Genomic DNA, 13084 nt, shown 5'->3' with positions numbered 1-13084 from the left:
AACGTGCTGTGTTAGAGGAAAATTGTGCCGGTTTAAAAAAAGCCGCACATGATCTATTTTCCTCATTCTGTTGTATTTTACATATTCTGCTGAGACACAGCGAAGCATCTTTAAATGAAGGAAAAATGAGGGAAGGAGGAGGGAGGATGGGAGGGAAGGCGGAGGCGAGGGAGAGGCAGCAGAGAGCAAGGGGAGGAGGGTGCACTGTTGCGTCTTCCGCCGCTGTCATTCTGCTGCTGCGCGGTTCAGCGGCATGAGGGTGTGCTGAAGGGAGGACTGTGGAAAAAAGAGGAAAGGAGGACTGAAAGGAAGGAGAGAAAGGGAGCGCCTGGGCAGCACTGCAACAGCTGCAGCTGCAGCAGCCTGTCAGGAAGAAAAGGAGACAGAGGGAGACAGAGGAAGGAAAGGCTGCAGGATTGCTTTAAATGGACCATTTCTATATATAATTTTGCACAAAGAGAAGGAAGTGTAGAAGCCTGTTTTCTTCCTCCTGATGCTTTTTGATATGGTCTCATGCAGGAGGAATGCTTGGAAATAGTGTGAAAGACAGAGAAGGAGATTTAAAGATGGAAAGGACGGATAGCACAAAGGCATACGGCCAAGCAGATGGCAAAGGAGTTGGTATGGCAGCTAAGAGGGCCAAGTCTGGAGTGCCCCAGAGCACACAGAGGGGAGAACTAAAGGTTTACCGGGCAGGTAGCTCTGAGGGCAGGATACCAGTGCCCTCTAATCTCCGCAAACAGAGGTCTATGACAAACCTGGCTGTGCTCACTGACGCCGAGAAGAAGTTACACCTTTATGAGCCAAAGTGGTGTGATGACATGGCCAAGCCTGGAACAGGGCAGATCAAAACGGGCAAGCCAAAGACAGCAGGGGGTGGCAGCAGTGCTGGAGGGGGTGCCCCTCTCTCCCGAAACCTATCCAAATCTGAACACTCACTGTTCCAAGGCAAACCCAAGCCCTTTAGCCCTCTGGCTGCTCCCTCTGCCCTGAACAAGCAGAGCCGCATACCTCGTGGTCCTTACGCTGAAGTGAAGCCTTTGAGCAAAGCACCTGAGGATGGAAAATCAGATGATGAGATCCTGTCCAGTAAGGCAAAGGCCAATGGAAAGAAACCTGGAGCTGGAGCTGGAGGGGAATGCAGTGCCAAGGGTCAAGGAGAAGAAGGAGCAGACAAACCTTTCCTGAAAGTGGACCCAGAGCTGGTGGTGACAGTGCTGGGTGACCTGGAGCAGCTGCTCTTCAGTCAGATGTTAGGTGAGTACAGCCAAGAAGCCCTAATGCTTTTGCCACCACTGGGCTTCTCAAATACGATGTGCTATGAACCAAATCTGCAACACGCCCCCCTTTGAAACAGCCACCACACGGCACCTGCTTGCTGCTCCCGATCCACATTTCCCCTGAACGGATTTTACACAGCTCACCAACTGGGGGGGGGGGGGAAGCACAAAGACATCTTCATGCTTGCAAAGCATGCTACTCTTATTTTATTGAATACAGGCACTGTTTAGCATTTTAACATGAAGCTGAAATGATTCTTATTCCTCTAGCATGCTACTCAGGTTTATGTGCTTTGGTTTTGGGCGTGTGAAATATTTTCGCTTGTAGTCATAACATTGCTGCCTGATTGCATTAGGCCTGGGGGAGTTGTGGATTATTACCAACAGGCTGATCTCCTTCCGAAAGATTCTCATTTATGGCAACATGTGCAGATGCACTCGAGGGTCCATCAGCTTCTCCACATATGCTTCCAAAAACCAGAAATGGGAATAACAGCATGCCATATTAAGTTCCTTTTAGGCACAGAGACACACATTTAGCCTCCTCCCAGCTTCATTCATCTGCAGAGCACTGACAGACGGCTTCCACCCAGTGTACTACTACACTGCAAATGGCAAAGAAAATGTCTTTGTCTGTGGAGGTTGTAGGTCAGGTTTTGTATTGGGAAAGCTTTTATGATTAATACAGGTGTTGATTATAATATAGCGGTGATTATAATTCTGATGATTAGATGTTGTATTTGTTTATTTTCTAAATAGATAGCTTTGTATTTAATTGCAGGTGTGTTGTGTATCTAATTATAATCTAATTTGGATGCACTGAACACCAAATCTAATCGTGAGATGTATAAAATGGCATGTTGGAGTGTGTGTATTTCACAACTGCTAATCTTTGCTCTTATATACATTGACAGACAAGCAAGAATGTCTTCTTCCATTCAACTCAACATCATCATGTTTGCTGTTGCGTCTTAATGAACACATCTGTAATGATTCGATCTGTTATCCACGCTTCATTAGTATGTGGACATTTATCATTCATACTGGTTACACTTACATACTGCAGAGACCAGTGGGAACTTTATACTGTGCTGGATATTATACATGTCAGCTGCTTGAATCCCTTTTGTGTAATTAACTGTGGAGCCACAACCAAAATTGCTAAGAGTTCTGGAGGTTCGGCACCACACCCATATCTGCTTTATTAGCTTAAATTTGCAGCTCAGTGCTTGAGGCTGATATTTCTGTATTCCTCTGGCTCAAATGGAAGGCATTTTTGAAAAAGTTGTTTTATCATTTTAATGAACTGTGAAAAGAAAAATAGCCTTCCAGAAAAAGGATACATGGAAACACGGAAAGACATTTAAGTTTTAGCATCGAAGAAGAATTAATAAGCAAGAAACTGAGAAAAAATATTTTCATGTTACAGTAGTAATGTCATTGTTTTGGGTTGAAGACAGCAGTGTCAGAGTTATAACAGAATGTTATGTTTTACCAGTTTACAGAACTTTTACAGTGAACATGCCTGTTACTACAAATATTTCTTTTCATGTCTGCAGTACATTCAAGGCCTGGTTAATGTGCTCTGCATCAGCAGCATCTCTCGTTATGAGCTCCTTGAAAGGATGCATTTATTTATGAGTATAGTGGGTCTCTTTGTTTTCCAATAGGGCAAGAATGGTCATCTTAGTTAATAGGGTAATTTATTAATTTAACCATTTATGTTTGTGCAGGACACTGGAGCATTACTGTACATACCACTTCCTCATCACAAGGCAAGGTTTCATGCACATGGATACATAAAAAACTCCCTCCTCAGATCTAGAATAGCTTCACAGAGCAGCAGAATTTGGAATAGAGCAGGAATAAATTAAAAAATCAGTTGCATTACATTATTTTCAAAGTAAAGCACATACAAGAAGTCCACAAAATAGTAGAGTAGTACAGACAGAAATACATCTGATAAAACCCATCTACCCTAGACAACATGGGGATGAACAAATCTCATTTTGTCATAATTGGAATCTGTCATGCCAGATCTTCAGAAATGAAGCAGTGGTCTATATCTATCACAGCGGATCTAGAGATTATGGTTATGTTTGCCTTTTTTGTTGAAGCTACAGAGGCACGCAAGTGTCAGAGAAGTTCACTTTTACACAGGTTATCATGAGGGTAACTTTTTAAAGGCCACATTATCATTCTCATTTTACTTCTTTTAAGGTGGTATTTCTAGTGTAATAGTGGGAAACACTTGTTATCTCATACTTAGAAAGGAGTATTAGGGCCACAGTAAGAAAAACAAAAATTGTATTGATCATTTTGAGAATAAAGTAGAAATTTTGAGATCAAAGTTGCTGTTTCAAGACAAAATGCCACGGCTGCTATAGCCTCTAAAAAATGCTGTGTGTAGACAAATTGATCAGCTGTCATGTGATACAACGTCCATCCTATTTATTGCATGAGGGTGTAAGTGTTGGTATCCTTGCATCTGTCCATTGCCAGCTATTTCATTTTGTACCAAACTGCCAACTCTTCATGTTTGTGTGGTTTCTCCATCTGACCAGATGCAGCTTTCTGCACCATATTATCAGTGCCCTTATACTTATCACCACCACTAAAACTGATTCTGAAGTACGATTTCACAAACTCTACACAAGGCATGTAGAGGGTGTAGGAGCCGTGGGACTTTGTCTTGAAACAACAACTGTAATCTCAAAATTTTGACTTTCACAAAATAGGATTTAGACTTTTTTCTCAAAATATATTTTTGACTTTGGACTTTTCTCAAAACTTCTACTTTAATCTCAAAAAGATTAACATTTTTTTCTTAATGTAGCCCCAATATTCTGTTGCACATACCTGTGTTTTATACATTTTTAATTTTTTTTAAATGAAGAAGCAAAGGCACTTTTCCTCTTACACAATATTTTGAAAAGGTAGGAACTAGAGATTAAATGGTTATATGTATTTTCACCACTCCACAAAGATAGATTGTTTAACAATGACTGGTAACCTTTTTTTTTTTTTTTTTGCACCATTAGTCACAGTTCATGTTTTCTTAGAAAGATAAATATTTTCCAGTTGTCATCTACTACATCTGCCTTTGAAATAAGAAGGTTCATGTGAGCTGCAAAAAGATTCTGCCCTTCCTTTTTGCCCTAAAGCAAAAACCTTTTTTTCCTCTTTCTGTCCAGTTCTTATATTTCCATGTGAAATTTAACCCCCTGAACAGGCATAAAAGTGAAATGTGGAGGTTGAAGAAGACTGCAAGACCCTGCTGTTGTATTTCTTGGTGACTTGGTGCAACATGCGGTTCCTTTGTTGTTAATCTACCAGTGTTTGTAAGGTTAATTACTGAGGACCTCTAGCTATTTTAGAATGAGTCTTTCCAAACTTTTATCTTTTCCTACATTGTGAGTATATGGAGTATCTCCTGAGATGTTGCATCATTCATAGGACTTTCCCATTTCAGATCTGCTTCAGTATTCTGTCTGAGTTTCCCTTTTTCCATCCAACTGCAATGCAGGGTACCACACCACTACTAAACAAGAACACAACACATAAATCTAATACTCACAGCAGATGTGATTCACATGGGCACTTTGTGTCTAGCATTCCTGCTGAAGTGTTTCCCCCAGAATTAATCGCAAAGGAAATGAGAAGATTGAATAAGAATGCAATATGACAAAAAGATTCATTGCTCAGTGGACACCTCTGCTGATCTCATATTAAGGACATATTTGTGTTAGCATTGCAATTTCAAGATATTAATCTTCTTTCTGATAATATCAAATATATTAAAACTATTTGGGGTCACGTGAAACCTATGCTTTTCCCAGAGTATAGTGTTTAGAAGAAGGCCACTAGACTACAAACAGATAAAGAACAGCATGTTGACTATATAGCATTTTTATTTGAAATCCATGTCTAATCTGCTAGGAATCTCTCAAAGCAATGTTTTAGATTATAAACACTCAATGATTAGCAATTGTGCAAGAAGATGATTACATGTATGTAATAAAATGAAAAATAATGAGTGTTCAAAAGTGTCCAAAATGTTTTTATTTTCTTTTGGCAATAGCAAGAACTGCTGAGTATCTTTTATATGGGGAACAATGGAGTGAATTCTTGGCTGACTTTAGCTGCAGTTTGTACTGTAGCATTCCAGCTGCACTGCAATCTTTACTCAAAAAATGCTACCAGAGCCAGACAGTTTTCTGTCAGAATAGCACTAAAGATGAAATCAATATTTCATTCTGGACATTCTGGACCAGCTCTTGTGTGCTTATAAATTAGTTGTTGTCCTTTTTTTGCAGATAACATATGTAGCTACTGTATATTATAGAACCCCGAAGAACACACCATTCAGAAAGCTCAGTGTTTTTTCAGAGTGGCAAAGTAAACAAGGCTTTAGTTTGACTTGCAAAAATCACAATAGTGCATTTCAATTTGTAAACTCAAATTGAGGCTTAGAATTCACTCTCTGTGTGCTCTGCTGATTTAGTTCAATATCTACTTATGAGACGAGCATATGATTTGTCTTTTGGTCCCCTGACATCCTCGCCTCTGCGAGGGGCAGGGATAGCTCAGTAGGTAGAGTGGTGGCCCCATGATCGGAAGGTCGGGGGTTCGACTCCACTGAACCGCTACCCTGAGGTACCCCTGAGCAAGGTACCGTCCCTACACACTGCTCCCCGGGCGCTGCACTGGCGGCTGCCCACTGCTTCACTGGGTGAATGGGTTAAATGCAGAGGAACTATTTCCCTATGGGGACTAACACGCACACTTTACACTTTTACACTGCTTCAGCTTTTGCAGCTAATACAGTGAACATTAATTTCTTTCTGCCTGAGGGTTTTTGCCTCAACATTGCTGGGGAAAATCCCAACTTCCTGCATTTGTGTGACAGGGGGTTTCTCTCGTTTGTTACAGCTACCACAACAGCGCTCCTAATTGTACTGTAATATTGATTTGACACGGTCACAACCCACTGACTCTATATTTTGCAGTGCACAGAGTATAGTCCAAATAAGCTGACCTTCACTGAAACTGTTCTGGCTGCAGTTCAGCTTATAGTTAGCTGTATTACTTGAACCGAGTGACTCTGAGGTAATGCTCAGCAGATCAGAAAATCTCTAGAAAGAAAGTAAAAGCGATCCTGGTGTGGCATGAATCCCCCTGGCGGCAGGTCGAAGTCAATGGCAGCCTTCCAATGGTGCATTTTTAGGCTGTACCACATCAGTTCAGTGGGGGGTAGAGCAGGGGTTGCCATGGTGAAGCTGCCTATGGAGTAACATTTGTCTGCTTAATGATGCGAACAAGCATGGGAGGTGTTCTTACACAGAGGATGCAGGTCACAGTAGTCCAAATACAAATAATAAAAGGAAGAACATGCATATAGAGATGACTCAACATTAAAAACTAAGCTCAGAACACCGTGTGTCTGGTTTTTATTGTGATCGTCTAAATGTTTTATAACCTTTGCTTCTGCATCATTCACCCACAGACCCCGAGTCCCAGAGGAAGCGGACTGTGCAGAATGTCCTTGACCTACGCCAGAATTTAGAAGATACAATGACAAGTCTGCGGGGCTCCCAGATGAGCCATAGGTAAGTAAAGTATATATATACATGTATTGATAAAATTATGAGATAAATCCATTTATTAAAGTCAGTTTAAAGTGAAAAAAACACACTTAGACCCTGCTGGATTGATACATAACATAATCACGTGTAAGCAGTTGTATTGTGGCTGCTTACAGTGTTGCCACTTGGTAACAAGATAACAGAAAATTGGTTTATTGCACCAAGAAGGTTATCCTTGGTGGCATATATCTGCATGGTGTGCAGTTTTGAGGACAAAAGAAGAAGTGGCAGGCCTAAAAAACTATCTACAGCAGAGAAACAAAAAAAAAAAAACCTGAGATAAGACTTAGAGAGATTAGACTGACCTTCAGTTGATCCAGCGAGTGTTTGCTAAAGTGTTACCAAAAATCTTCTCAAGTTATTTTTCAGCAAGGGAAACAATGAGAAAGGGCTGAGGGATAACAAATTACACAAATACTAGACTGAAAATCAGTGGCAACAGGTCACATTGAGTGATGAAAACAAATGGCAATTTGATGACAATCAAATCATTGTCAGTATGTACGGAGGAGGTCAGGGGAGAAATAAAACAGTCAGTGTCTACAGATAACTGTACAGATAATTGCATTTGTGTCATGGTTTAGTGCTGCATTTCACCCAAAGGTGTTGGTCTTATAAAATACCAGATTTTGATCCAATATCATCTGGAAAGCATCTGATTAGAAATTGCTTCATTTTTCAACATGTCAGTGATCCTAAACACACTGCCAAAAAAATAAAAGCATAACTAAACAGAAAGATACAATCATGAACTAGCCTCCCCAGAGTCCAGACCTCAGCATTATTGACCTGTACAATCTGTTTTTGCCTTATGTGCTGCATTTCCATTTATGTTTCCACATGTTTAAAAAAATGCTGCAGCCCTTCCCTATTTTCTTACCTTCCTTCTTCTTACATAATTTTAACACCAAACCCATTGCCTCTATATTTTAAAACTCTCTTGGATAAGTAATGTCTTATGTCTTATCTATAACAAAGATTTAGTTCTAAACACCCACATGTGCATCATGGCACTGATTATAAACTACCTGCAAAATAATTGACGGAGTTAGAGAATAACAGATATGGAAAAGTTTAGCACTAATGCTTTCAGTTCTATCCATCCAGAGTCTATCCCAACTATCACAGGGCGATACTATTCTGTCTTAGATGTTTAAAGAGGCTGTTTGGCTCATAAACTTAATCTTGTTTAGTGATGGCTGTTATTATACCAGAAAGTTGAGAAGTGCTGCTTTAAAGCTTTTTAGTTTTAATTAGTAGTAATTACTCTGCTCAACCTCTTTGAAACATATTGTTAAACAAAGAGTTGTGATTATAGTAAATAATCATTTGTGCGATTGCACGCTAAATTTTTCTTAGGCAGCTATCAAAAGGGCTTCAGTTAATCAATGACTGACCTGAGACTTAATGGCTGCTTGCAGGACTGTCCTGTAATTTTCATCATCATAGTATTTTAAAGTCACTGACAAATGCAGAAATTCTCAGCCTTCAGGTTGATGAATTATCCACGAAGAATGGATAAAAATACTTGCATGGTCGTGGGCACTGCAATATTTATTTGGGTAACTCGGTTCATCTCGTTATGTAATCGACAGACACAGTAGACGCTCCTAGCCATTTGGAGGACGTTTCTAATTCTGACCCACTTACAACAGAGAAAAATTTTATTAATATTTCCTGTGTGTGGTCCTGAAAAGCAGAGTCCTTGCTATCCTGGAATACTTCCTGGTACACAAAAGCAGTATATTGAAGAAACAGAGAGAAGAGAGAGAAATGCTATATGCAATGCAACACAGAGATAGCAATTTATCCGTCTTTTAGTCTTCTCCTAAGCAGCATCTTTTCTAGTTTTACTCCCTGAACTTGATACAACACAACTGGTGTATCTAGGTCAAGAGCGACTGAATGCCACTGTTGGTTTCTTTGAAGAGAAACTCAGAAGAAAAAAGAGAGAAGTTTTCTGGGTGTGCTGTGCACATCTGGAGTCTTTCTTTTATGTTTCTTTCGGGACAAGACTCTTAACCAATTGCTTTGAACATGTTTGTAAACCACCCTGACCCTCTCCCTGTGTGTCCCTCTAGCTGTCTGGACAGCAGTAATGTGGGCTATGACAGCGATGAAACCAATGCTCGCAGCATATCCAGCCTATCCAACCGCTCATCACCTCTTTCCTGGCGCCACGGCCAGGCCAGCCCTCGTCTTCAAGCTGGCGATGCCCCATCCTCCACAGGTGGCGGATACCAGGGAAGTAAGAGTGGTTCCCAGTACACAGCCCATACAATGCCTGCTCGCTGCTCCAGTCGACTCAACAGCACGTCTCGTATTGAGCTCATAGAAAGCCTTGATGTTGATGATCCCGATCTCAAGTCTGGTTACCTGAGTGACACTGACCTTCTAGGGAAGAGCCTGCCAGATGATGATGATGACAACCTGGCTAACGGGTAAGAGCACTTAAAAAATGAGAACATGAAGCAATAGTTTGCTGCAAATGGTGCATACTGGTTTGTCCTCCATCTTTTGACTTAAGGAAGGTCAATGAGAAGCTCAGCTGCATTTTAATAAGTAGGCACTCTTCTTGAAATGCTGGACATTACCTGATACTATCAGTCCTCATTTGCAAATGTGTGCATATTTTGCTGGTCAAAAAAAAAAAAAACCTTCATGAAGGAAACTTTTCACGTCGACATCATGAATTTCTCTTTGTTGCTGGAGCCTGATGTTGCTTGGCAGGCTTATCAGAGAGCTTTCATCAGCAATCTCTATAGACATGTTTGGTATTTCTTGCACTTTAAGGACTTCTCAAACTGCCCGAGACATTGTCTGAGCCTGTTTTTGCTGACCGTGTGGAAAGCTTCTTTTAACTTTATCACTGAGGAGAGAAGTTATCTGGGGCTTTCTCAGTCACACAGTAAACACTCCCTCATTTCTGTGTAAACAGTATAAACAAGTGCACTAAATAGCTCCGATGACATATGTAGAAAGCTGCACCTGTGCAGTTTTTTTGCTCATCTTCTCACTCACTTTCCATCTTCCGTGATTCCCTCATCTTACATTCTTTATCTAATTCCCACTCACAACTTGACAGCTGACAGTGAGCGTGAGAGAGAGGGGAAGAATCCAGGACACTTCTCCAGTGTAGCAGCTTTATCACGGTTGCACATGCAGTGGGACTTAAGCTCTCTGGAGCACTCCAAAGGCCCTGCATGCCAGGTCACGTTCTTACTATGTGCACTAAGGAGACGAGAGGAAGTGAGGCACAGTTTAGATGAGTAGAAATTGGAGCATAGAAGAAGAAAATGCAAACTAGAACAGGGCTAAATGAAATTAACATGGAGAACTGGCTTCACAAGTAAAGATAGATGGTTAATTTGAAGGAGAGAGGTGAAAAATGATCAAACAGCATAAAGCTGATAAGGCCAGGATTAAACGGGGATTATGTCAAATGGGTCCATTCCTCACAGTAACATCCATGCACTAAAAAGTCCATTTAAATCTGCCCTGTATTTCTCCTTGTTTCTCGCTGCAGTAGCTCTGCTGGGGTGTTTCAAATTCATTAGAGAGGTGAGCGGAGAGCGTCACCTCTGCTTTTTGACACCGCAGGCAGCAAAGATGCTAATCATTTTATGTAACACTAGTTTTAGAATGCCTCATCATGCTCTCTGTTTTAGGCCACCAAAGTCAGCAATCCCTAGACATGCTTTCAAGGTGACTGGAAGAACTCTTGATGGGAAAAACGGGTCCCCATAGAGCATTTTTACCATTTATACCCAAAGCATGCTATGGATATGCCTCCTGTTATGCGTAATAACAGGTCACTCAGTCTACAAAACATACCAGGAAACAGAAATATTTTGCGCTGTTTTCTCTCTAACGTGACTAACTTTCGTGCTTATACTGTAGTTGGAAGGTTGAAATCCTTCTGGTTTGTTGGCTTGGACGTGACTGCAGAAATAATAGGGTGCTAGTGCTCTATACCAAGAATGAATTGTGCCACATAAACATACCAACACCCTTTGGTGTAGATAACAAGCTAATCCAGTTTCTGAAGCAGGCGCTGCAGCACATGCTCTAATTTATTTATTTATTAATTTTTTTTTACAGTATTCTGTGATGCATTTGCATTTACTCCACATCCCCTGTCACACACTTACAGTTCAGCTCATTGAGAAGCTACCAGCTCTTGAAAATAGATCAGGCTCCTCCCGCGTAACCATGGAAACCCACTGAAAATCGACTGTAAGGAGAGGTGCCATTTCTGCTCCCCTTTCAGTAAGGCCCCAGTTTTACATTTTCATAAAACGTATTGATCTGAAATGAGCACCCATATAATCAGCTAAATATGAATGGCACATTGAGAATGTCAAATCACTAATGCAATTGTAGTATGTAATACTTAGATCATGTAAAGAAAATCCTGAAGGCTCAAGAGAAATGGGCTAGAAATGGAAAACTGAGTCAACTGTAAAAATTATAAAACAAAAGGCATGTTGTTAAGACTAACTAGTCTAATGGTACTGCAGCACATTGGTCAAGGTGTAATGGATATTGATTAATCGACACCAGGGAGCACTGCTTACATAAGATGTTCACAAAGACCGTTATCACTGCTACGGTGTGTCTTCATCATCAATAACCTGATACATAAGTCAGTCTCCTCATCAGCTCCAGCCTTCTTCAGACAGGAGAAGTCTGAGAGAAAGCTGCAACATGTAACCTAATCATAAGCTGGTTTGTCCTAATTTAATTACAAAGAAAGGATACATACCCTCTCTAAAGACAAACAAGACGATCTGGGGATATACAGGTACAGTTCTGCTGCTTCTATTTGTCACCATTCTAATCTTAAGCCATCCAACAGTGCAGTGTTCACCTACAGTTAATGAAATATTAATGACTTAACACTTCATAATCAATGTTTGTACACTGATATTTTACACTCTGTGGAACAAAGACAATCTGGCAGACTTTGCTGTGATCTAATCCATCGTTTTTGTCAAATCACTAATACAAAGGAGATGGAATGGCATTATTGGATTTCTGAGCCCTATAGGAACAATGAAGTCTAGCATCTCTAGCTCAGCAATCCAGTTTACTTCAATTTAATTAATTTAAATAACACCAAATTGCAACAACATTCACCTCAAAGTTCTTTTTACTGTAACTTAAAGACCCTAAACGAATACAGAGGAAAATACAAACAGTCAGATGACTCCCTAGCAGTTGGTGACAGTGGGAAAGAAAAACTCCCTTTTAACAGGAAGAAACCTCCAGCAAAACCATGCTCAGGGAGGGGCACCCACCTGCCATGAAGACAGGAAAAAAAAGACAGTAGAAGAAGAGAGCAAGAAACTAATAATAACTAATGATTAAATGCAGAATGGTGTATAAACACTTGAAAAAATGTGAGTGAAGAAGAGACACTCAGAGTATCCTGGAAAAGTGAAGCATATCTTCTAATCATCCTCAGCTTCCTTGCTTTGTCATCTCAGTTAATAGTTTCAGGTGCTGTTTAAAACATGAGGTAATTTTATAAATTGCGGTCAAAAAGAATGATCAAGCAGGCTGAGCTTTAAAGAGGCCCTACCTTGTGATTTTGAAGTTACTACCATATGGACACGCATGCTCTCTGTGTTTCTTAGCCAAATCCACCCTCACTCGACGCATCTGGTTTCAGAACACCAAGATGGCAATCCTGAAAGCACTTAGATCTTGTCTTCACCTCCTCTTCTCCATTAGGTATAGATAAAAGCACTGTATGAATGTGTGTGTGATTGCGCAAATGAGACTTTTGAGTGCTCAAAATTTAGTAGAGGTAAAGAAGTACCAGTCCATTTCCCATTTCTGCAAGTTTTCTTCTTGACTGTTCTCTCCTAAAAGGATGTTTACATTCAGTTACAACTAAAATTGCCATAATTACATACAGTGTAATAACAAAATTGTACATCATTTTCCATTTTGTCCTCAGTAGACTCCATGTCTGCTTAAAATGTTGGCTGGCAGTGAAGCTAACAAGAGTTTTTCTCATTTCACTAGCACTACTCAGGAAGTGAGTTGCTGTGTTTCAGCTTACATTAGTGTGTTAAGCTGGCTTCTTATTTAGGCTTGACCACGTCAGGAATCATAAATGTTTCCTGCGGCTGCCTTCTTCACACCATATTG

General features: G+C 40.5%; 1 protein-coding gene across 11 annotated transcripts in view; it reads left to right on the top strand.

The window, feature by feature from the left end:
- Positions 1-13084, top strand: part of nav1b (neuron navigator 1b) — an 87195-nt gene that overhangs the window by 38940 nt on the left and 35171 nt on the right. For 8 of the 11 annotated variants that reach the window (XM_080890678.1, XM_080890673.1, XM_080890677.1 and 5 more), the window contains 2 exons: positions 6787-6889; positions 9007-9366. In XM_080890678.1, coding sequence (XP_080746804.1) covers positions 6787-6889; positions 9007-9366 — 463 coding nt within the window. Of the gene's footprint in view, positions 1-259; positions 1258-6786; positions 6890-9006; positions 9367-13084 lie in introns of those variants that run through there. The other 3 variants (XM_080890679.1, XM_080890671.1, XM_080890670.1) reach the window with 2 other exon arrangements.

This window comes from Rhamphochromis sp. 'chilingali' (genome assembly GCF_963969265.1).
Source record: "Rhamphochromis sp. 'chilingali' genome assembly, chromosome: 9".
Classification (NCBI taxonomy): Eukaryota; Metazoa; Chordata; class Actinopteri; order Cichliformes; family Cichlidae; genus Rhamphochromis; species Rhamphochromis sp. 'chilingali'.
The sequence above is the reverse complement of the archived record's forward strand: the minus strand, read 5'-3'. Positions and strand labels throughout refer to the sequence as shown.